The sequence below is a fragment of the Miniopterus schreibersii genome (assembly GCF_964146895.1).
Source record: "Miniopterus schreibersii genome assembly, chromosome: 8".
NCBI lineage: Eukaryota > Metazoa > Chordata > Mammalia > Chiroptera > Miniopteridae > Miniopterus > Miniopterus schreibersii.
In genome coordinates, this window is record NC_138109.1 from 3,006,754 (window position 1) to 3,031,850 (window position 25,097).

The following is a 25,097-nucleotide window of genomic DNA, read 5'->3' on the forward strand; positions in this document are numbered from 1 at the left end:
TGGGGCTGGTAGGGTTTCTCCTTAAACCAGATGGAAGTACTGGGGTGTCAGAGAGGGTTTGGGGGCTGAGCGAGGGGTTTGGGGGCCAGGACTAGTGGGGAAAGGCTTACTGAGAAGATGGGACCGGGGGAGGGTTTTAAGGAGCTGTCTCCCTCTCCCTCTCGGTCCCTGAATCACTTCGGGCCTCTTCATTCCTCAGTCTGTGCCCTCTGCCTGGGCTGGGAGTCGGGGGGGGGGGGGTGTCTTGTGCAAGTCCAGACTGAGAGCCCTCCCTGCTGAGACCTGTTGGTGAACGGCCCTAACGTGGGACAGCCGCCCTTGCCTCTCAGTTCCCAGGGCCTGAGGCCCACATCCACCTCCGGGCCAGCTTGGTGGGGTGTGTGGAGCTGAATTTTAGCCCTTCCCTGGCGGTATCCTCTGGCCTCGGTTCTGAGACCCTTCCCCTAGGATGTTAGGGATTAGGGAAGGCCACTGAAAGGCAGTGTGGCCACACTTACCCGGCCAGTGTGGCTCAGTGGTCGAGCGTTGACCCATGGACCTGGAGATCACCACTCCACTCCCTGTCAGGGCACATGCCTGGGTTGCGGGCTCGATCCCCAGTAGGGGGCGTGCAGGAGGCAGCCGGTCAATGACCCTCTCCCATCATCGATATTTCTCTCCCTCTCCCTTCCTCTCTCTGAAATAAATAAAAACATATTTCTTTTTTAAAATAAAGACAATGCTTAAACTAACATAGAGTGTAAATGATGTGGCATCTCGGGCATCAGGTGGCGTGGGGGGGTGGCTTTCCCCAGGAAATACACTTGGAGGGAGCAGCCGCCTCCAGGCCAAGACCTCCCTCTATCACAGCTGGGAGGGACCTCAGCCCCCACCAAGGGCACATGGGCTTCTGTAGTGCCACCCATGCCCACCGGGGGGCAGTAACGCTCGGCCTAAGCCCCAAGTCCCCGGCTCCCAGGTGGCACTGGGAGAGGGGTGTGCCCTACCTGGACACCACAGGGCTGGGAAGGCCCTGGGACCCTAGCCCACCCTGGCATCGAACAGACGGAAGACTGAGCCAGTGTGACAGTGGTCTGTCTAAAACCACACAGGGGGTCTCTTCCCTCGTCACCCCACCACCTTGGCCTGTGTACGTGGTGGGGGAGGCTTGGGGTATCCCTAAGCGTGGTGGGGGGCTCTGGGGTACATCAATCTAGAACCCCCATGGCTTTGGTACCCCTTCCAGGCACCGTGCTGTGCACCACGGACGCGCATGCCCCCTCTGAACTGGCTACGGGCACGGGCCGGGGCTCAGCGGCCCTGCCTGCACCCTGCGGGCCCGCCGGCCTCCGGGAGACTTCCTGGGTCGCCCCGTTATCCGGGAGAGAAACAGCATCCCCACCCCGGGCTGGTTGTGAGGACCGAGTGAGTTAATATATATAAAGTGCTTAGACTGGCGCCTGGTGGTAGCAGGTGGACATCAAACTCCACCTCGCCCACTGGGAGGCGTCCCTCCTCCTTGGCTCTGATGACCCGGGAGCCACCTGAGCCAATGCTGCCCTGGCACCCCGGTGGCCTCATCCCATCCCTCCCTCCTCACCAACCAACAAGAACCACACGCACATAAGAATATAGAATTTTTATCTTATTTTAGTTAAAAAAAATAATTGTACCACCGAATGAAGTAGCTTTTTTTGGGGGGCGGGGGGGAGTGAGAAGGGAGAGGGGAAAAAAAAAGCCATAAGCCCAAAGGAAAAGAAATTTTTATATTCATCTGTATAAACACATCGCTAAGGCAAACCAGGGCCAGTACCTCCTTTCTGTATATTCTACAGCCAAAAAAATAAAACCTCTGCAGGTCCGACGGGAGTTTGGGGCATTTTACTAAAATAAAGTCATCGAGTTCGGAAAGCAGGGACACTGTCTTGATGACACACACCGAGAGTTGCATAACTGTGGCCTCGATGGCCTTCGCTTATTTGGACCGGGTGACGGGCACAGGTTCACGACACAGCAACAGACACACACAGACACGCACACACAGGAGCAAACACGGGAGCCGCGCGGGACCGGGCTGGTGGCACGGGGAGGGCTGGGGTCCCCATGCTGCCTCAGGGGGTGGGTGTGACCGGATCCCCGGCCGCTGGTGACTAGGTGGGGAATGTCACTCTGGGGAAGGATGGTGTGAGGTCCCCTGCCCCCCAAGGCCCGGTCCGTGCAAACCTGCTGCTAAAGCACTTCTTGGACGCCTCCTGGAAAATGGAGACCACTGGTTTCCGTCCCTGGGAGGGGCCAATCCTCCTTCCCACCCGCTCCCTCCAGAGCCCCTGGGACCCTCGGGTCGCCCCTGGGGGACCAGGGAGTGGTGTTTCCTCCCTGCCATGGCTGGGAGAGTGTGGGCCCGTGAGGTAGATTGACACAGCTGTCCCCTCACCCTGCCTGGCTGGGCCCCAGAGCTGGGATTGCGTGGGGTGCCAGGGGCCTGGGTCCCCTCCCCAAAATAGAAGCCTCCCCCCCCCGCCCCCCCCCCACTTCAGCAGGGAGGAGGCAGGGCTGGGGGAACAGGTGCAGGGGGTGGAGCCCCTTAGGTCCCACTCTACGGAGCCATCTGTCGCTCCCCAGTCTAGGAAGGGGCAGTGCAGCCTGCTGCTTAACGGCAGGTGGCCTCTGGGCGGGGAAGGTGACAGGGAGAGGCACTGGGGGGCGGGGAGTGTGTGTGGAGGGCAGGCTCCCGGGCAGAGAGCAGCGCTGGAGCAGGCAGGGGACCGCCCGGGGTGCGAGAGGCGGGGAGCCAGTGCTGGGTCAGGGCCTCAGGAAGAGTGGCAGAGCGCGGGAGAGGCCGGGCCACCTCCGGGAGACCCCTGGGCTGGCTGCGTTCACAGACATTTGTAGGGTTAGTATGGTCCCGTGGGCCAGAGCCGAGGCCGCGGCTCGGCCTCCCCCGTGCCCGCCCACCCGGGCCGCCCCGACGGGGCTCTGGGCCGGGCCCGGCGGTCGGGCCGCAGCCCGGGGCTACTTGAAGGTGGACTGCAGCTCCTTGAAGGCCGCCTTCCGCTGCTTCATCTCCTCGGCCTGCTTCTTTCTCTCCTCCTGCTCCGCCTTGATCTCCTCCTCGAAGCGGCTCGACACGTTGATGGCCTGGACCTGCGGTGGAGGGCGCGGGCGGCTCAGGGCGGAGGGGGCTCCGTGCCTCCCCTCCCCGTGGGGTCCCAGCAATGTCCACACAGCTCCCCCTCACTAGCTCGGGCCCTGCGCCGGGCAAGACTCTCCATTTAGAGCCCGATGCTCACTAACTCTGACCTCGTGGGTTTGGGGGACCCTATACGTGGGAGCCTAGTGGCACACTGGTCCCACCAATGGACCCTGAAACACCCCCTCAACCCTACAAGCCCAGAAGGAGGCGGGAGGCAGCCTTGGGAAAGAATATTCTTGGCTAACATGGGAAGAGGGAGACACAAGGGAAGGTGGGTGTCCCTAGGAGGGCAGCACCCAGGAACCCCACTTGTTCCCTCCACCTGCGCGTGTCCTGGGAGGGGAGGGTGCTATGCATGTGGGTGGCCTCTGGGGTGTGTCATGCTTCCTCCAGGCTGGGGCTGGCAGGGCCCCAGGACTGCCCTTTAAGGCCCGTCCTTTGTTAGTGGCCAGGGGCAGCTCCAAGTGGTCCCTGTCCCCTCTTCAAGAGTACACGCCCCTCACCCAGCCCAGGGGCAGCAGGAAAGGATCACAGCCTGGATGGGAGGGGACAGCAGGCAGGAGTTCTGTGGACCTTGCCCAGCTCAGCCTGGGTGTCAGCTCCCCAGCTCCTGTCTGCAGCCTCAGCAGGAGCAGGAAGGGCTGGTGCTGACCCCTGAGCTAACCCAGGGTCCTATTATACCCCGGCCACCCCGGCCTCGAGTCGGGGTCAGGGCACCCAACCCTGGGCTCCGCACATCCCTCCATTCCTCACCTTGGCCTCAAAGAAGCTCTTGGCCCCCTTGACGCCCTCGGTGGAGACGTCGATCTCGGAGAGGCGGGCCAGCACGTGCAGCCCGCTGTCCTCCTGCAGCTCCCCGGCCGCCGCCTTGCGGAAAATCAGGAGGAACTGCAGCAGGGAGGAAAGCGGGGGTGTCAGGGCAAGAGGAAAGGGGCCAGTGTCCCTGGCGGCCCCGGGGCCCCGCCCGGCATCCCTGGGAAAAAGGAGGTATGTTCGAGAGACTGGGAGCCAGAGGTCTGGGCTCTCTCTCCAATCTGGGCCTCAGTCTGCCTATCTGGACAATGGGAGACTAGGGGACCCATCTCCTGCCCTCCCAGGATCCAGGCCTACAGCAGGCCTGCTTGGTCTGCACTCAGCTCCCCTCAACAGTCTTGATGACATGGCCTCAATTTACCTCTTAACTTTGTCTCCATTGTTCCCCAAACTAATTCGCTCCACCTCCCATTTACTGAGTCCTGAAGGCACACGACTGTGGCCTCTACACTGAGTGCGGAAGGTTCAGGGGCAAGAAAAACACCTGCACCAAGTCTCGGCACCACAAATTGATGGCAGGATTTGAGCCAGTGTCCTGACTCCAGCCGGTTACCCGGTGCTTCCCGCTAGCTCTGCAAGGCCTGGGCGGGAGCCGACTGCCCTCCAGGGGCCACCCCTGGCATTTAACCCGGTGCGGCCACTGGCCGGGAGCCCGTTCCCTCTGGCCTGTGGATCCTGCCTCAGCGAGGACCTAGAGGGATCCGGGGTGTGAGCTGCTCCCATGCTCAGCTGCTCTCAGACCCACAGCCTGTCTGCCCCCCTCCTCCTGAATCCCAGCCTGGCGTCGGTTCGTGGTGGCTTCGCCTGCGCTACACTCTGGGACCCGTGGGTGGGGCACAGGAACTTCTGCACCTCCAGAGCCCGCACAGGGCAGGCGTGCGGAAGTCACTCCGTGACGCTCACTACGGGAAGACACATGTCCCTTCTCCTCACTTAAGGTGGACCCCCCCCCCCCCCCGCTTCAAGGACAATGCCACTCAATGACACAGGGCATTAGTGTCACCTCCCGGAAGCTGAGCTTGCTGTCAAAGTCCTCGTCAACCTCCTTGATCATGTTTTTCAGGCCCAGGTGTGTCTGGGGGGCTCCGAGTTTCTCCATCATGAGCTTTAGCTCCATCAGGTCAATGAAGCCATCCCGGCCCGCATCATACCTGTGGGCACAAGGACAGGGCACATCCTGACCAGTCCGAACAGTCACAAGCTGGAATCCCAGGGCTCAGAGGACACCTCCCACCAACATGTCATCCTACAACAGCTGGAAGGGGCCTCAGACCAGGCGGAGTTCTGATCCGTGACCCCACGACTGCTTGGTTACCTCTGATGATGGGGGAACTCACTACAAGGCCCGGTAGCCTCCTAAGTGTTCAATAGTATCGTTCTGGACAAGCTTGCTGTAGAAAGCAGGGGAGACCAGAGCCCCTCTGCACTGACTGTGACATGAACAAGCACAGTGCCATGGGGTACGGATGGGAGGGGTGGGCTCTGATGGCTACACTCACTGACCACCTCCAGGGGCACTCGAGGGACATCCTGCCCCATCTCTCCCCTGCTCCCTGCCCCTGCCCAGGAGGGAGGCAGAAGGTACCACGTGTCATGGGGCAGGACCAGAGGTCACAGGAGGGAGGGCCATTTCTGGTTTTCCTGAAGGCAGCCGGGGTGTGTGCAGGGAACGAGTTGTGCTGGGAGCCTGCAGTGAGCAGTGGGGGCTGGGAAGGCCTGGAATGGTGATTAGGTGATAACAGTTTCTGCCCTGCACGTTTCAGGTCTCTTTTTTCTACCCCCAACGGCCTGGCAGAGACAGGATGGGGTGGGGAGTCTAAACAATCCTCTCATCTGGCCCCCTTGGTAAGAGCTTGGTGGGAGCCGGCTCCGGACCCCGCCCCCCGGTGGGGAGGTGCTACCAGGGGCCCGGAGCGCACAGCACAGCCGGGCAGATGTGGATGCTGTTTGCAGACCAGCCAGACCCTCCTATCAGGCTGAACGGACACCTGCCTGCCTGTGTCCTGGAGGCCGGCCTCGGGGCTGAGAACATGGGCCTCCTGAGCCTAAAGAAATCTGTGCAGTCCCCAAGGCCTCCAGCTGGCAGCTGACAGCAGTGTGACAGAGACGCAGACTCCCAGAAACCCATGTCCCGGAGACTGGATGTTCCTACACACCCATCTCACTCCTCTGCCCTCCTCGGGGCTCCCCAGGCCCCTCCCCTTCTCTAGTTATACCGGAGCTTTGTGCGACTATAGACCTCTAATAGGGGCCACTTCTTGAAATCTGTCCTTGTGCCAGGAACTTTATATAATCCTCATTATACTTAATCCTCAAAATTACCTTGTTTTATAACAGAGGCTCAGAGAGGTCCAGTGACCTGCCCAAGGCCACACAGCAATACAGGAAGAAGCAAACCTGCCCATTTGCTGTGCCAGCCCCCTGCATGTGTCCTGGGGCCGCCAGCAGAGCAGAGAAGCCTGCGTGGAGCGCCGAGCGGAGCACTTGTGCGAGGGGTGTAAGTGGTTCACAGGCAGGCGAGCCAGGGGTTGGAAATGACGCAGCACAGGAGGGACAGGTCTCTGGGAACCCTGCAGGGACCAGGATCCCGAGGCTTCTTCCCCACCGTGGGAGGGCTGGAGTGGGGGCGGACGGGCCAGAGGTCCTGTGGGCAGCGGCTGTAGCTGGGCCGGAAGCAGATGCGGGAGGGTGGGAGAGGGCTGTGGGCCTCGGGAAGCTCAGGCAGGCCCACGATTCCGCGGTCCAGGCTCCGCTTAGAGCTGGAGGGCCCCGTGGGGGCAAGGCAGAGGCCCCGCCTTCCACCTTGGGAGCCTGCCTGCCAGTTGGTAAGGGGCTGGCGGCAGCTGTGTGACCCTGGGTGACAGGTATGGAGCCGCCCTGTGGGCAGCAGCCTGGCGAAGGCCTCCTCTCCTCGGCGCCCCTCAGGAAAACAGAGCTCCTACCGCTTTCTGACCTTGGGCTCCAGTGAAGGTCAGGGAGGGCATGTCAGGGCTGGAGCGGACTGCCCGGGTGCCAGTAGCCCGTGCTATCTGAGCCTCCGGCCAAGGCTGTGACCCTGTCATAACAGTGACTCACAGGGCCACTGCGAGGACTGAGTCCACACAGGCCAGCACCTGGCACAGTGCCTGGCATAGAGCTGGCTCCAGAAACAGCAGCTGTTGCCGCTATAACGAGATGCTGTGACCTTTAGTAAGCGCCTACTATGTGCCAGGCATTTTCTCTTCACAACCCCTGCACTCAGCCATCCAGGGAGGTCAGCAGTATGTCCCCGTGTGACAGGAGGGAACAAAGGTCACAGAGGTGAGGGCTCTGGCCCGATAACCAGCAGGCCAGGGGTTCGAGCCCCATCCCTACGATTCCCGCGCTCCACTCTCTCCACCACCGCGGCCTCTCCGGAGCCCAGCTTTCTTTACTGCTCGACTGGCCGGGTCCTTCCCGCAGCCAGGGTGGCTCAGGTTCGGAGGAAGTGCAGATAGTGTCCGAATTTGAACGGAGACGTGGGCTCTGGATTTCCTGGGCTCTGGCAGCTCCGGGCCCGGCTGGGCTGCAGCCTAAACCGCGGCCTGAACCACGGTGGCATCCATCAGGGGCCGATCGATTGCTGGGTCTGGGCTCCATCCCGGGCAGGCTCCAGCCCCAGGGGGGCAATGCAGGGGCTGGCCGCAGTGCCAGTGGATCGATAGCCGAGGGGAGGTGACACTGGAGAAGGCTGTTCCCATGAGACCCCCAGGGGAATGGGCATCCGCCGTGTGCCCTGGGCTCTGATGTGGGTGGGCTCCGGATCACTGGGTCGGTGAGGTACCAGGTTTAACCTGAAGACAACCCTGAAGGTTTGTGCTCACATCAACTCTGCTGAGACTGACCTGGGTCCCAATCTCAGATCTGCCACCTGCTGGCTGGGCGACCCTGGTCAAATCACCTGTCCCCACAACCCTCCATTTTCCCATTTATATCACCCATATTAATTTTCCATATCCATCACGTTGGCGATGGATGCCCAACGACCCATCTCGGGACTGAGGAAAGGACTGAAAGAGACCCATCCTTAGCACAGATCCTGGCCCATGGTAAGCACCTTAATCAACACACACTATAATAATAAAAATAAATGATTACTGTGAATATCTACCTTTAGGTTTAAAGATTAAATGAGATTATAGATATAAAATGCCTAGCACATAGTAGGTAATTTCATCACAGTGGCCATTGGGAACGTTTTGTGTGCCAGATACTATGTTAAATACTTTGCATGGTCACAATAACAACAATAATAAAAAATCCAACGGCTTTCCCCCTGGGCACCAGTGCTGACGGTGCACGGCTGGGTGGACATGCCTGCCGTAGATGGGCCCGGGGCAGGGGGCGTCAAGATGTCCCAGAGGGCCCAGCTGGCATGGCTCAGTGGTTGAGCGTCGACCCATGAACCAGGGCACGTGCCTGGGTTGTGGGCTCAATCCCCAGTAGGGGGCGTGCAGGAGGTAGCTGATCGATGTTTCTCTTTCATCACTGATGTTTCTATCTCTCTCTCCCTTCCTCTCTGAAATCAATAAAAAATAAAATAAGAAACAGGCACCCCCTTGGCTGGGGAGAGCCTCTCACCCGTCAGCCCTCTCCTTGGGCTGGAACAGAGGTTGCAGGTGGCTCAGAGGATCCAGAGAAAGGGTTGGCACATGAGAGCCATCTGGGTACCCTGGCATACCCCCTTCATATTATGTGGGGACACTGGGGCCCAGGGCAGGCAGCAACCAGCCCAGGGTCACAGTCAGCAGACCACAAGATTCCAAAACCTGTCCTGCCTGCCTGCCTCCCTCTTTGTCCTGGTCCCATGGAGGGTCCCGGGTTCTCAAACTTGCAGGGCGAGGGGAGGCTGGGCTGAAAGCCTGGCTTAGGTCCCTCCTGGGAGGGCCATTTCTGTCCGGGGACTGGTGACAAAGCTCCAGGCTGGGAGCTCAGCACTTCTCTCCAGCACAGGAGGGAGGGAGGTGGCTGTACCTGGCTCGGTGCCCACATTCCTACCCGCCTCCCCCTGAATAGTTCTCAAAAGGGAGGGCTCGGCAGCTGCTGCCCCGGATGCTGGTGGCAAAATCCCCTCCCATCCGTCCTTGAAAGTGGAACAGCGGCCACCACCCAGGCAGACTTTGCCCTGGGAAGAGCAGGTCCCACCAGCTGGGCACTCCTCTTCCACCCAGCTCTGATAAGCAGGAGTCTGGGGGGTGGGGGTGGCTGGCTCCTAGGCCGGCAGCGCCATCCGGTTTCATAAGAACCTTGTCCTTTGCTGGGCACTGACTACATGCCAGGCGCTGTGCAGGCATGTAGTTTTGAATCGGACCCTCACAAGTACTCTTTGAAGCTGGCGTAAATATCCCCATCACACAGATGAGGAGACTGAGGCTCAGGGAGGAAGTGGTTTGGCCAAGGCCACAGCTGACAAGGACAGAGCCGGAATCCGAACCCAGGCCTGATGGAAAACACACTTTTAACTACTATGCTATGTTCTGATGCCCACAGACCCTGTAGCAGAGAACCCCAGGCTGGGGGTGGGGATACTGAGCGTGGTCCGATTCCAAGTGCAGCTTTCTGCTTGGTGTCTTAAATGCCAAAGGATGGCAAGCCCACTGCTTCCCCGGGCAGCCCATTTTGGCTTTGGAACTGGCCAGTAGCAAGCTGACCCTCCTCACTGTCAGCTGTGCTGTCTAGTCGATGGTAGGAGCAGTCCGTTTGGGAGCACAGGGGACCCTAATTCTATCTCTTCTGACTCCCATCCTAGGCCTTTGCTGCTGGCCCCTCTGCCCGTGGGAGTCCCCAGGAGGACAGATAGCTGGAGGGTCTGGCGTTTATGGACCAAGGATCATCCCCCGCCCCCAGCCTTTGGTCTCAGCATTCACAGACCTGTCCCTCCCCAGTCCTGTCTGGGGACGCCCCAGTAGCTCCCGGGCCTCTACTTTTTGTCTTACAAAATGGGAAGGCAGGTCCCCTGGGGTAGGAATGCTCTGTAAGACAGAAAAACCCTGGCCTTGTTAGCTGTGCCAGCCAGCCTGGCCCTGCCAGCCTCTCCCTATGCGGTGGATGCCCACATGCTGGGTGATGACTGCTTGGCAGCGCCCATCCGCTCCGCACGCCCCCACCCGAGCCTGCCTGACTCATGCGGGGAAAGCCCAGCTGCTCACCACTTCCTCTGGTCCTATCTGCAGAATCTCAAAGAGACCTGCTGCCCTGAGTCAGCCTTCAGCAGAGGGTGACGCGCCCATGTGTCGCTCTGAGGATCAAGTGGGAGACCCCCCCCCAGGTGGACGGCAACCTGCTGGGGGTCAGGGCTCAGGGACATCCTAAGCTGGGGCTCAACCACTTCCTGCTGGCACGAGAGAGGCGACTCCCTCCACCCCTAGTGTCAGGGGTGAGGCCTCCTCTAGCTCTCCCTGCACTGCCTCCTTCCAGGCATATTCTTATTCTTAACAAAGTGCCAATTCTGACCCAGTAGGTCTGGGGTGGTGCCTGGGCATCTGCATTTCTACCAGCTCCCAAGTGACCCAGATGCTGCTCTATCTGCGTCCCAAGGGAGCAGGGGACTTGGAGTCACACAGGCCCCATTTCGAATTCTCTTTCCCCCAGTTCCGATAAGCAGGAGTCACGGGGGCAGGCACTGGCTGGCTCCCATAGCGGGCAGGGTCATCCCCATCTCATAAGTATATTAGTGTCTACTCTTTGCTGAGCACTGACTACGTGCCAGATCCTTACTAGCTCCCTGAGGCTCAGTCTACTTATCTGTGAAATGGGTGATGATAATCTCACAGGACGTTAAGAAAGGATTGAAGAGATAAAGTGTCTGGAATGCAGTGGCCTTTTCAATCAGATGAAGGCCCAGGGCTGGGAAGGGCTGGAGCTGGGTCTCCCCACGGGCCAGGAACCTGGGGCCTGCGCCTTCCCGGCAGGAAGCCCCACTTCTCTGCAGTCCCTGAAAAGCAGAAGTGAGCCCGCAGAAGGCTGCTCGGCAGCTGGAGGGAACTCAGCGGCTGGAGAGTGTGGGACTGTCCCTGCTGAGGTGGCAGTGACAGCCTCTCCAGCGGGGCTGGGCTCCCCTGGCAGAGAAGGCCTTTAACCTCTCCGGAGGCAGCAGGGCCTGCACCCTGACAGCTGAAGCCTTGGGCCCAGAGGGCAGGGAGGAGCGGACACAGATAGGACGGCACAAACCAAACAGGAACCAAAGGTCCTGGGGGAGGGAGGCTCGAGGTGACTCAGAATCAGAAGGGAAGAGGGAGAGCAGAGGGTGAGCGCTGAAGCTGGCAACCCTCCCTCCCCAGAAAGCCAAGCTCTGGGCTGCTGCTGGAGGGGGGGCTCCCGACCTCTGCACCCTCCAGAGGGTTACCCCGAGGCTCTGAAAGTCCCGTCTCCCAACCACAAACACAGTCCTCCCTTGGCCTCTGGAGCTCCCTGGAAGCTGACCTGGGTCTCATCCTGCCACCTCCTTCCTTGAGCCTCAGTTTCCTCATCTGGCGAATGGGGTTAACAATGATAGGACTCACCTCCCTGTGCGGGCGCGAGGCTGAAATTCACTTTCTGAAACATACACTCAGGCTCCCTCGGGAGCAACTGGACCTGGCGGCTCCACTGAGCCGGGAGAGCGCGTGGGGGCCGGGGGCTGGCCCACGGGTGGAGCGATCCTGGGAACTTCCAGTGCTTGGGGCGAAACGGGGAATGGAACCTTCCAGCTCTCGCCCTGCGGGCCCACCCTCTCTCCCCAAGGCCCCTGGACAGCGCTGCTCCCCGGGACTTTACCCTCCGGGAGGGTCATCCTTCCCTTAGTTTCCTGGGACTTGCACACAGCGGGAACTTAACGAAATGTCTGTTGGATGAACGATAAAGGGGTGGACTTGCGGTTTTTCAGAATCATCACGTATGTTCCCAAAAGCCCACGGACCAGACCCAATGCTGGACTCTACAAACGCTCAGGACTTTTAATCCTCACAACTTTACCTGGTGGGCTCTGTAGCCCCAGGGGAAACTGAGGCTCCCAGGTGCTGAGCACCTAGCTGGGCAGTGCTTTTGTTTCAGTCCAGAGCTGCTGTCCCCTGTCCCCTTTTCTCTGCCACCTGCCTCCCAGGTAGCTGAGTGACAGCGAATTCCTTTCCCGGTTTTTGTTACTCGTGGCTGTCAATCAGCGCGTCTGCTCAGCTCGAGAAAGGGTCCTCGTGTTGGGTTCCTGCCACTCTGACCAAAGCAAGACAGTTGCCGCCAGCCCAGCAGCTCCGTGGGGGGTAAGTGGAGGCAGCCGGTGGCTTCTGTGGAGCTACCTTGGTGACAGCCCAGATGACCACAGCTAGAGCTGGGGATGACGGTGGCAGGAACTCACTAAGTACCTACTTTGTGCCAAGCACCAAGTTAAGTACCATAACCCTGTGAGACGGGCGCTAGTCTTCGAGGCACTGAGGCTCAGAGGTTTACGTGTCCTGCCCAGGACCCAGAGCTGGGATTCAAACCCAGGGCCTGCTCTTAACACTGCACCACACTACCTTCCAGGAGGAAGCTGAGCAGCGAGGGTCTGAGCAGGTGAGGGGGCAGGAGGGCAGGGCGGGGTGGGGTGGGAGGAGGTGTCCAGAAGGAGAGGGAAGCCTGCGTCTGACGCAAGGGGTCAGGAGGTGAGGTGGCTGGGGACAGGATGGGCAGGGCAGGGAACTAGGGCACCTTCCTCAGATTCCACAGCAGGTTCAGAATTACACGGCTGCCTACGTCTCTGGCAGGTCTCGGCTTACAAAACCCTGGAGTGCCACGCAGGCTGCTGCCAGCCCAGAGGGCCCCCCTGAAGCTCTCTGGGGCCACACCATTCCCCCCTTGCCTGGAGGGTCCCAGAGACAGCTCTGGGTGGACAGGAAGAAAACCCCCCGTGACCCCAAGCAAATCACTACACCTTCTGGGTCTCAGTGTCCCCTTCTGTAAAATGCGGAAAAGGGCTGTCCTTGCTAGAGGAAACTGAGGCTCACGGCGGTGGCGTGAGGTCGGTGATGGTGGGGGAGAGCCCATCTTCCCCCTGCCCCTTTCCTTTCCCCCCACCTCCCTCCTCAGGAAGTAGCTGCTGATGAACACTGAACGGATGGACCAGAAGCAGCTCTGCCCTCCAGAGGGTTCAGGACCCCTCGGAAACAAGGTCATTGCCAAGTCACCTTTGGGAATCATCGGAGAGAGCCTGCTCCTTTACACATGGAACACTGAGGCCCAGGGGGGCAGGCAGACTAGGTAACTCAGGGCAGAGCCAGGACAGACGCCCCGGCTCCTGGCCTCTGCAGAAAGGCTGGCTCCCAGCTCCCCCTGACCTCCCATCTCCTGCATTGGGCTCTGGGGGAGGGCTTCCCAGGAGGGCCGGACTCCCCCTCCTGCCTCGGGGGTGGGGGGTGTCGGGTGGAAGTCTCTCAGCAGAGCCCTGGCTGTGGTCCTCAGGCCCTGCTTGGGCCCAGGGGGCTGCAGCCCCACTCAGGCGGCAGAAGCAGAACGGGGGTTTTGTTGTCCACGAGAGCCTGCCTGTTGGCAGTTCACAGCGGGATGGGATCTGCGGGGCTGGGCTCGGCTGGCACAGTGGAGCCTTGTTTCCCTGAATACAAACTCGGCAGCTTTCCATTCAAGCCAGGGCCCCGGGGCAGTACTTCCTTCCTAGAAGTCCAGCTCCCTGGCCCCTTCCTGCCCCTCGCCCCTCCCGACGCCCCAGCAACGCGCAGTAGTTGTGCCAAGAGGCGGCTTGCAGGGGTTCAGCTCCCCCAAGTCTTCATCAAAGTTCCCCTCGTCAGGCTAACACCCAAACAGCTTCTAAAAAGTGAGCTTGTTCTGCAAATGCAGCTTCGAGACCGTTCCCCCCAGTAGCGCGCCCCTTGCAATCGAGCTGCGAGTCCCTGCTCCACAGTCTGGCCTCTCCCAAACAGTCCGTCTTTTTCTTGGCAGGGGGTAAGGATACTGGGGAGCCAAGGAGAAGGAGGGCTCTGGGGGACCCGGGTAGGCTGGTGCTGGGTGGGTCTATAAGGCAGAAAATCGCCTGTGAACATGAAAGGGGGTGTTGGAAGAGTGCGTTTTCCTACGCGGAAGCGGATGGCTGTGATGGGAAACCCGGGAAGGAGAAAGAACATGGGTTTTGGAGTCACAGACCTGGGTTCAGATCCTGACAAGTTACTTTTGTGCCCAAACTCCCCAACTGTGCCCCAGGAATGATGGTGGTCCGCCATGGGGTTGCTGGGAGGAGTCAACGAGCCCCTTAGTGTCCTTGAAACAGGGATCTTGGCTGCGTGGATAATCTCGCCTGCACTCCCTGGACAAGCTCTACAAGGAAGTTCTAGACAGTGAAGCTGCACCAGCCCTGAGCTCAAGGAGCTTTCAGTCTTCAGCCCCTGGAATCCCGGAAACTCCCTCCTCGGGACTCCTGCTCCCCTGACCGCGCCAATCCTCGGCTGGGAAGAAACTTCAGAAGAGCTCCCAGTAAGACCCTGGGGTCAAGAGGAGCCTCAGAGCCCTGGGACTTGCATGCAGAGGACCAGAGGGGAGCCAAGGACTGTTCCCCCCCCCCCCCCCCGCCAGATTTGCCCCTGGAAATGTATGGGGCGCCCAGCCATCCAGGCCTGGGAACCAGAAACCGCTTCCCCTGCGCTGTTGGGCCAAATGCAGAAGCAGCAGCTGTGGCAAGTGCAAGAAGTGGGAAGAGTCTTTTTCAAGCTCTAAGGTTGCAAAACTCCACCTTCCTGGGCTTCCTGCTCGCCGGCTAGACGGCCAGCTGCCCCGTGGCTGACACAAAGCCCCAGCCTGCTCTACCTCCCGCCTGGGGCAAGGTGGGCCCAGCCCCCTCCCTAGGCCTGGGCAGTTTGTCCCGGGGCATGTTTGTCCCAGGGCAGAGAACTCCTGACTCCTCCACCCTAGACTCAGCCTCCCATAGTTCCGCCTCCTCCCAGATCCACTCCAGACCAGAACTCCTGGGCTGTGTCCCCTCCCGAAGCCAAGGGCAGGGCTAAGGGCAACAGGAAGTGGGAAGGGTCCCAAAGGGAGGGGGGCTGTGCCCCTCTATCCCCCTTCAACTCCCCTTCCCCAGACAAGGCTGACCATCTCCATTCCAACTGGGATGAACCAGAGGGGACCTGGAGCCCTTTCTTGCTAGCCCTTCAACAGAGATTAAGGGTGCTTTCTGGGAGAAGGCCTGAGCCCACCCACCTGGGGGTGTCTGTCCAACCTGCTGAGGACACGGGGTGTGGAATTATATGGAGTAAATGTAGGGGTGAGAGCAACTGGGAAGTCAGGAAGGTGTGGGGCATCTGGGACCCTGAGTGGGGAGGGAGGGGGGCACACAGTAGCAAGGAGGGGCACAGAAGAGGGGGTGAGAAGAGATGGGGCCTTCTGACAGGAAGCAGGGGGCAATGGCTGCAAAGCTGCTGGGTGGGTGGGGTGAGGGCAGGAGGGAGGAGGGACAGTGTGTGGGGAGAGGAGGGGACTGAGCCCTTGAGATATTTGGGGGGGGGCAGGAGGTTGCACATACCTGCAACATGGAGGCAGGGACTGAGGGGTCCCTCCCTAGGGAGACCACCTGAGGGTCACGGTTTGGGGTCCTGGCTAACAGAGTCGATGGGGCAGGGGTGGGAGGGGCTGTAGGGTCTCTGACCATAGTTTGCTACCAGAAGCTGCAGGGGGAGAGGGGGAGGGGATCTGAGCCAGGCAGAGGAAGTGAAGAGACCCCAAGGAGAGGAATGCGCGCGGCCGGGGGTGCACGGCATGGTCACCTTTGTCCAGGCGCTGGGGGGTGTTTGTGGCCAGCCCGTGTTGGGGTGGGGGTGGGCACTGCTCGGGGACAGAGGGACGTCACGGGAGTCCCCAGTCTCGGCGTGGGGTGGAGGGGAAGCGTCACTACCAGGGCAGGGTCCTAGGTCAGCGGCCCAAGGTGAAGGGGCCGCGGGGTCCCCCACTCCCTGTGCGTGCGTCTGGGGCACCGGGGGCGGAGTCACCCAGCGGAGGGGTCGCGACCAGGGGCTGGGGATCCCCAGACCCACACGCCAGGCGGGGTGGAGGGTTCCGTAGCTCGCGATGATCTGGAAGGGGCCGCAGGGGCGGCGCGGGGTTGGGGGTGGGGGCCCGAGGCCGGCGGCGGGGACGGGTGGGTGGGTGGATGGGGGGCCCGGGCCGGGGGGCACTCACTGCTTGAACATCTTCTCCATGTCCTTGATCTGCTTCCTGGAGAACTCCTTGAACTCGGTGTAGGGGTTGAAGACGCGGCGGCTGGGCGACTGGGGCTCGCCGATGCCCTGGTTCAGGTCCGCGCGCCGCAGCAGCTTGGCGCTCAGCTCGTCGTCGGCGCTGCCCAGCGCCTCGGCCGCCTCGTCCTGCGCCCCGGCCGCCGCCCCGTTCAGGCCGGGCTGCTCGGGGGCCTCGGCGCCCTCGCCCTCCATCTGCAGCCGGCGGCTCAGCTTGCTGGCCAGCTCGTCCGTGGCCATGGTGGCCCGCGCGCCCCCCGCCCGGCCCTGCGCGCCCGCCGCGCGCCGCGCCGCCTCTGGCCGCGCTCTTCCTCTTCCTGACACTCCCCGCGCCAGGCGCCGCCCCGAGGGTGGGACTTGCGCCCCCCGGGGCCCGCCCGCGCCCCGCCCCCGCCCGCGCCCCCGCCCCCGCCCCGGGCCCTGCGCCGCCGGCGCGCGCGCCGCGTCATTCCCGGGGGCGCGAGGGTGCTGGGGGCGCCCAGCCCGCCGCCATGCGCCCCGTAAGACGGGGGGCAAGGGGGGGGTCTCCGTAAAAATCCATCCCTCACTGCGCCCTGAGCGGGAGAGGTCGGGCTGGGGGCCCGGGAAGAGGGGCTCCTCCCCTGCAGGTTGGGTGTGGGTCGGGGCTGGGGGCTCGGGGGGTGGGGGGGGTGGGCGGTGTCACCGCCCCCGACCCCTTCTCTGGAACCTCAGCGCGATGGAGCCGTCATCCTGGGTCCGTGACATCCTGTCGGTTGTCATGGAGACGACTGGTGGTTACGCTCCGGCGGTAGCTTGGGGATGAAGGTGGACCCGGTGAGCAGGGATCCCCGTTCAGACGGAGACACAGCGGGGGCTGCTGCGTCTTTTGGGAAAGGATGGGCCGGCGCCAGCGAGGGAGCTGGGGCTGGGCCTCAGCCCTGAGGTGTTGGGAGACTGGGGGGAAAGCGGACCGGGGAAGGGGCTGGCCCTCCATCCCCCTGACCCAGCGCATCCCCCTGACCCAGCGCATCACATCCCCCTGACCCAGCGCATCACATCCCCCTGACCCAGCGCATCCCATGGATGACGGGGCAGAGTGGGTGCTGGGCCGCGCACCCTGTGACTCTGCTTTAGGGGAGCCGGCAGGGAGATCGGGATGCTGCTGTTTCGGAGAGGGCCCCAGAGGAGACGTCCTCTCCAAAGGCTCATGGGATGGGGTTTCTCCCTAGGGTCTGGCCTGTCACCTACAAACTGCAAAGCTGTGGCTCTCCAGCCGAAGAAACCCAAGGGGGGGGGCGGTGTACAAGGGGTGATGGGGGTTAATAATACAGAGTCCCGAGCTCCAATCCAGACACAAAACGGATCTCAGAGAAGGGCCTGGCACTCTGCATTGTAACAAGCACCCAGGGGAGTTGTGCTCCCTGAAGTTTGGAATCACTAATCTAGGTGGAGGTTGTGCATTGTTTTACTCCCTCAAATGTTAGGAGGATGCTGCAGACCCCGATGCAGAAGCCCCTCACACTAGTCAAGGAGCAGAGAGAACATGGGCAGGGCTTATAAGGAACAACGTTGGAGGCAGAGATGCACCTGAGGTCAGGCCAGCAGCTGTTACAAAGTGATTTGCACCAACAGACCCTCAGCTGATAATTTGTCGATTTGCTACAGTTTAAGAACATTGCTGAATTAATTTATATTTTACTTTCTAAAATTTATCTTTATTGTTGAAGGTATTACAGATGTCCCCCTCCCCCCCCATGGACCCCCTCCACCCTGCTGTTGAATGAATTTAAAAGGCATTTTAAAAAGAATGACATTGAGAAAAAAACTTCAGCGTTCAGAAAACATGAAATTTCCATTAACTTATTTTTGAGATTTCTGAGTTCAATAAAGATGTTCAGGTTTAAATGGCATGACTTTGTTTTTGTGTGTTTTTTTTTGAAAGCTTGGAATGAAGTTTCTGTCGGTCTTGGGCAGTTTGGTCCAGCTACTTGCAAAGACACGTTTCTGTATCTCCCACACGTGGCCTTGGAGGACCTAACAGAAGTACAACACTTTGTTTTTCACGAAATGCAAAAGACTAGGGACAGGGCGTAGACGGAAACTTAAAAATTCTGTCTACAGAGTCTCGTGTTGCCAAATTCTGTCTTCCTCACAAAACAGCTAATTGCTTAAAAATATATCTGACGGACCCCAGTGGCTTTAACCTGGTTTATGATGGATCTGCATGAAACAGGGCTGCCTTTATTACGAAATGCTTTGCATCTGCTTGACGTGGGAGCAAACTTTTAACAGGGAAGAGATCGTGTGAGGGTTTGCGTCCTTACAAAACAACTTACATATGTGTGAAAAACCTGTTCAGTGTGAGTTATTCACACTAAACACCCCTCTTGAGCGGATACCACCCTGGGGAGGCGGGGCCGGTGCCTCGATGCCCAGGTTGGGGGATTCCTGATCATTACCTATTGCATCTTGCAAAAGGGGAGTGGAAAGCCCAGGACTTGCTGTTATATGCAGGCTGAGCTCGAAGTGAAGGGCGGAAATGAAGGGCCAGCCCTTTTAACACCTCGGGGTGATTTCCCCCCAGGTTCTCTGAGTCCTGAGGCTCTGTGACCCCAGGAAGAGAGTCAAGCTGCCCCGTGCTCGGCCCCTCTGCGGGCCTCGGGCCGGGCCCTGCCTAAAAAAGACAACCGTCGATCTGCTCCAAAGCCAGAGATGCACGCTGGGGGCTGTGTTTTCCTCGGACATTTTCCTTCTGAGGCTGTTGGACTTCAGGAGAAGCACATCTTTAGAAAAGTGGTGAAAGGAAAAGCTGGCTAACTGCGGAGCACTGATTAGCTTAGAAAACTCCCAGGAACTATCGGTTGCCTGCTCATTAGGGAAATCACTTTCCAATGACCCTGGTGCTGTGCCCCGAGCCCGGATCCCGGCGGAGAGAAGCGATCTGGGCTGGTTACGCATTACAGCATTTGGTCATGTGGAAAGAATGATCTCCAGGAAAAATCACACTCTCGGCAGAGGATTTTTACAGAGGCGGGGCGGGCGAGAGCCAGCTCTGACGGTATCCCGCCTTAGTCACCGGTGAATTCTGTTCCTCCTGTTCCTCCCACACCTACTGGTGTTGCTGTCTTATGGGGAGGGGTAAAGTATTAAAAACACACACCCAGATGCCCTGGCTGGGGTGGCTCAGTGGTTAGAGTGTCGGCCGGCGCACGGAAGGGCCACAGGTTCGAGTCCCGGTCAAGGGCACGTACCTGGGTTGCAGGCTCGCTCCCCGGGCCCAGTCGGGGCGAGTGCAGGAGGCAGCCCGTCGATGTGTCCCTCACATTGATGTTTGTTTTTTTTCTATCGCTCTGTCCGCTTCCCTCCCTCCTTTCCACTCTCTCTGAAAAGCAATGGGGAAAATGTCCTCAAAAGACGAACAAAAACACACACACACAACTGCACTTTGAAAAAGAGGGGGGAGAAACAGAGGGGTTGGGGAGAGCTCTTGGGCGATGGGGCTGATGGAGTGAATATAGAGGGTGTTTCAGAGCCTGAAGGAACTGAGGGGTCCCTCCCCCCTGAGATGCTGAGAAAACAAGAAGGGATCGGGGAGGCCGGCCGAGAGGAAGTTGGCTCAAAGCGCAGGACACGGCTCTATAAAGACCAGCTTACTGATTAATCACCGCAGACACTCTCGATGGGCTGAGAAGACGCACAGAGGCAAGGTTTAGGGAGGGCCTCAGTACTCATCTGGAGCCACTGGAGGGGTGATGGCAGGGAGCGGGTGGGTCACAGCCTCGGTCTCAGGGCATCACTCACCTCCTGCCAGGTGTGGAAGCTGAGCAAAGAGGGCACCGGGAAGGGGCTGTGTCAGGCAGGTGCTTAGGGGACCGCTGGACAGGCAGGAGGAAAAGGGCATGAGGAGGACAGTTGGTTGACCCATTCACAGGTCACTGGAAACCAAGCCGTCTCTGGTCAACCCATTCGCGGGGTCATTGGAAACCAAGCCATCTCTGGTCAACCCATTCGCGGGTCATTGGAAACGAAGCTGTCTCTGGTCAACTCATTTGCAGGTCACTGGAAACCAAACCATCTCTGGTCAACCCATTCGCGGGGTCACTGGAAACCAAGCCGTCTACCTATGGAGCTCTTGTTTAGTGGGTATCTTGGAGCGATGAATCTACCTGCAAACTGAGATTGCCTTTCAGATTGGTTGCATACGCTCAACTGGGCAGGGTGGGCTGGGGAAAAAGCCGAGCGTGTTTTCTGCTTCTGTTAAACCCCAGCCAGTTCACCGTCCAATTTTAAGAGGCCTGAGTTTAAGCCTGTTTTAAACTCTCAGAGAGTCTGTGTGAGTGAGTGTGTGTGTGGGGGGCCCTATTGCACGGGAGGTGCCCCCGGGGCCCCTTCCAAAAGTGACCATAATATGAGCAGCCGGTTGTGATTTTTATGTCACCGTGAAAGCAGCTTAAGTCCACATTCTGGCGATCAAAGCCTTAATCACTCAGGGTGCTGGGCAGTGGGTTCTGGTCCTGGGATTCCCCTGGTCATGAGCAGGAGAGAGGGAGGAGCAGTGCTTGGAAGAGTTGGAAGAGTGAGATTTGTTGGACCCCATAGTCGGGGGCTGGGAGAGGTTACAACTCTTCCTGCTAAACTGTCCTGTGGCTGGGACTCGGCACGTATTACGCCCACAGTGAAGCTGTTAATAAAATATCTGACACTGCCCTGGCCCGGTGGCTCAATGGTTGGCGCCTCATCCTGTGCACCAAAAGGTGGCAGGTTCGATTCCTGGTCAGGGCACATACCTAGGTTGCAGGTTCGATCCCTGGTTGGGGCACGTAGGGAAGGCAGCCAATCAATGTTCTCTCTCACACAGATGTTTCTCTCTCTCTCTTGCCCTCTCTCTAAAATCAATAAGCATATCCTTGAGTGAAGATTAACAAGAAATCTGACGCCACCCCACACCCCCAACACAGCTTCCTGGGGGAAGGGAGCTGTCTCTCTGGTCCAAGGTTGGCTCCTCAGGGCCCAGCATGGGGCCCGGCCTGGAAGAAGTAATTGTCGAATAAATGCAAGGTGGCCTGCTCTGTCTAGGGGCTGGGGACGGACCGGGTGTTTTCTCACTGCCCCCTCCATGGCATCCAGTGGCCCATTTTTAGGTCTCAAGGTCATTGCCAGGAAAGAGAAGCTGCTAAAATGACACCTCTATGCACCCACATGACTCAACACAAAAGATAACAGGAGCTCTCAAAAAACAAACCTCTCAGGTGTCTGTCCCCTGCTCCTCCGAGGACAGTGTCAGCGGCATCAGATAGGGATTGAGGCTGGGTGACCTGCTGGTCCTTGGGCATCAGTGTGGCCCTGAGGTCACTTAGAGCTCTGTGGTCAGCAGACAGGGAGGCAGGAATAAATGAAAGGTGCAGAGAAATGCTGCATGTGGCTGCTGCAGGGGCATCAAGAATTTGGGAAGCCAGAAGGGAAATTGTAAAATTAGCGTAATGCAGAGCTGGGCAAAGTCAGATGGAAGGCAGAGAGCCCCGTGCCCAGGCCAGGGACACTTGACCTAAGGTATTAACTAGAGGAAGCAGGTGGCTCTCAGAAGGGGGCTAGTAAACCGGGCTGCCTAGAGGTAGGCGTGTGTGTGAGGAAGCTCGGGTCTTTCACACTGGGTCCAGCAGAAGGGCTCCAGATTCACTGGCCAGACTCCCAGCTGTCCAGGCGTAGGGCTCCCACGGTAAAAGGCAGCGTGGGTCACGGTTAGGAGTTTGAAAATCCCAGTGGATGACCTTGGAAGAGTGACTTTACCTTTCTGGCCTCAGTTGCATTGTCTATAAAATGGCATTAATTACCCCCTCCTGGAGCACTCAAGGGGATTAAATGAGAAATTTTATATAAAGTGTTTAGTGTAGTACAAGGCACATAGTAAAGCTCAGAATGCTCTCAGTGGTGGAGATGCTGATAGTCCGCCTCCCTGGTAGCCACGCAGCAGGCCGTAGCCAGGCAGATTTTAACAATCTAGTCTGGGTGCGAGGTCAACACAGGGTCAGCATGTCTGGCCCACCGTCTATGTTTATAAATAAAGTTTTATTGGAATGCAGCCATGCTCACCTGTTTGAGGATCATGTTGCAACGGCAGAGTTGAGCAGTGATGACAGAGATTCTCTGGTCCACAGAGCGAAATGGCCCTTTACAGACAGTCCCTGACCCCAACCTCATCGAGGAGTAGAGGACCTGCCGGTTCATGGACCAGTTAAGGCACGGAGCCTGGGTTCTGACACTCTCGGTCTCGGGCAGGTTACTTCCCACTCGCTTTCACAGATGAAACAGGAGTCACACCCGTCGTGGGTGCGGACCAAGTGGGCAGATGTCTGGACCGTGCTCCGCGCAGTGGCCGACGGCTTGCCAAGGGCATTATAAAAAGTTCCCTATTATTAGCTATTGAACGTCAACTGTTGAAGGGCACAGAGAAACTTCCAGAAAAGGGTCACTGCTGCATGCAGCTCTCTCTACAGAATACCCGGCAGCGACCCCACAGGAAGGAGAGAGGATGCGAACGCCAGAGGCGTGGGCTCTGCGGTGCAACGTGCCCAGTAAGTGAACGATCCCGATTCCTTCTCAGGAGAGCAGCAGATCAGGGCGGGGGGAGCAAGGGGAGCACAGGCCAGGACCACGGGGCCTAGCACAGGACCCCCGGGTCCCTGGTGTGTAGGAGGCACCCGGTATTTGTTGCCCGAGTGAATGAAGGCTGGTTGTTTAACCGTAAGAGTGGTTTATCAGTCACAGGGCACCTCTGGCCTCCAGGGTGATAAGACCGCAGCGAGCCAGGAGCCAGAATGTTCTGCCTCCAATATCTTAGGGTCTCGGGAAGGAGAGCAAGATGCTCACGCTGAGGAAACGCAGAGCGAGGAGCCTGCTAAGGCCTCCCCACCGCAGAACAGAGGCATCGCGGCGGGCTCCTGGGGAACAGACAGGCAAAGGAAAATGTTTCGAGACAAAAGCAGGCACATAAGGTCGTGAATTGGCCCAAAATAACTGGGGACACTGAGCAGATGGATGCAGGCAGCACATCTTGATGGAAATGAGGCCAAGTCGATAAGCCGAAATAGTCTACCCTCCCCGGGCGACCTGCCTCCCGCCTCCCGAGGCCTCGGCATGAAACGGAGGGGCCCCGGCGCATCGGCTGGCTTGGGTTTCCTCTCGTCGTCGTCAGCATGTTGCTTTCGTCCCTGAGACCCCCCCCCAAAACCTGGACGCCACCCCGCTCACCAGGCGTGCACCCTGGGATGCGGATCCAGAAGCCCTTTTTCTGCAGGCACTTCCCGACTCTGGTTTCCACAGCAGCAGGCTCGGGGGCTCTGCCAAGTCGCCGGAGAAGGGCAGCTTATCTGCAAAGTCACGAATCCGAGGAGCCAGTGGGCTGCCACCGGCGAGCGTGGGAGGAAGCTGTTTGTCTTAGCTCCTTGGGGGATCAGAAGATTGGGAGGGTTTGGGGACTGCAGGTCCCTCGCTGGACCTTGATACAACGCCAGGGGAGAGGCTTCTGGTAGCTTCCCAGAGGCGGCTGTGGAGCAGAGCGTCTTAGTGAAGGTCATTTTTGTTGCAAATGTCAGAAACTCAAACCAGCTGAAGCAAAAAGGCATCTATGGGGAAGGAAAGCCAGTTCCTGACTGTCCCAAAGAATCTTGAGTGATACAAAGGGTCCTAGTGGAACCCAAGGGCAGGCGTGGGAACCGGCTTTCTGAAGGAAAAAAGACTGGGAACCAGAAAGTTACCAGGAATCAAGGCAATCCCCTCCTTTATCATCAGCTGGGCTGCATTCGGGCTCAAATAACCCAACGCTGGATGGGGGTAGGTTGCAAACACTGGGAGCCCCTCCCAAGCGGACTCCGGCCACGTGACTTGCTGGGCCTGGTGGGATAGTAACAGCCGCGAGGCAGGTGAGAAGCGTTTGTGCCTTGGGGCCCCACCTCTCCGGCTGCCCTCGGGAACCGTGCCCACCCACACACCAAAGGGCCTGGTCTAGCCAGCTGGGCGGCGAGAGACCCCGCAAGCAGAGACAGACCGTCCCGGTGGGCGCCTCTCTGGACCGGGTTTCTCATTCCCGCTCCTGCTGACACTGTGGATCAAATTCGTCCTTGTTGTGGGCAGCGCTGGGCACTGTAGGATGCTCAGCACCAGCCCTGGCCTCTGCTCTTGGATGGCTGCACCCTCCCCACACCCTCCTCCCAGCTGTGACAACCAAAATTGTGTCCAGAAATTGCCAGATGTCTCCTGGAGGGCAAAATCGTCCCTGATTGAGAACCACTGGCCTAACCCAACTTGCCTGCCAGGGACGAGGCATGTGAACGAGGCCCTCCTGGACTCCCTGGCCCCAGCCCAGCCAGCCCAGCCCCGCATGAGTGCCCAGCTCGAGAGAGAATAGTGTCATTTCCAGTGACTGTGTTTTGAGTGGTCTGTCCCACAGCACAAGCAGGTACGCCTGGCTGCAGTGGCTTAAACGGGGAGACGTTTATTGCCTTCCACACGGGAAGTAGGCAGTGCCGGCGTGGTGCGGAGGACGGGGTGCCGTCCCAGGCCCTTCTCGCCCTTCCCTTGTCCCTGGAGGCGGGCTTGGGCCTTTTGCTTGGTGCCTGGTGATCCCCAGATGGCTGCTCCGGCTCCACGTCTGAGCCCCAGGAGACAGAAAGGAGACAAGGCCCAGGGAGAAAGGGCACCACGCTTTCTCCCAGCGAAGGCTCGCTTTCTGTTGCAGAAGGAAGCCCTCCCCGGGGGCCTTCACTTACGTGTCATTGGTCTAAACTGAGCGACATGGCCAGTTCTAGCTGCAAGGGAGGCTGGCAAGTCAAGCACCTCGCCTTCAGCTTACACAGTAGAGGGAGGCGACGACTGGGGGGCAGGTAGTGTCTGCTCGCTGTCTCTCCGGGGGGGTCTTGGTTTCTCGCCTCGACTTGCTGCACACCTAC

At 59.3% G+C, this 25,097-nt stretch overlaps 1 protein-coding gene across 1 annotated transcript; it reads right to left on the minus strand.

Annotated features, from left to right (window-relative positions):
* Positions 1-1,611: 1,611 nt before the first annotated feature.
* On the minus strand, positions 1,612-16,504 carry EFHD2 (EF-hand domain family member D2). Its single transcript, XM_081145975.1, has 4 exons — positions 16,136-16,504; positions 4,989-5,136; positions 3,926-4,060; positions 1,612-3,123 (listed from the first exon to the last, which is right to left on the minus strand). The coding sequence occupies exons 1-4, from the start codon at positions 16,429-16,431 to the stop codon at positions 2,992-2,994; spliced, it is 711 nt and encodes a 236-aa protein (XP_081002101.1). The 5' UTR covers positions 16,432-16,504; the 3' UTR covers positions 1,612-2,991.
* Between the last annotated feature and the right edge of the window lie 8,593 nt (positions 16,505-25,097).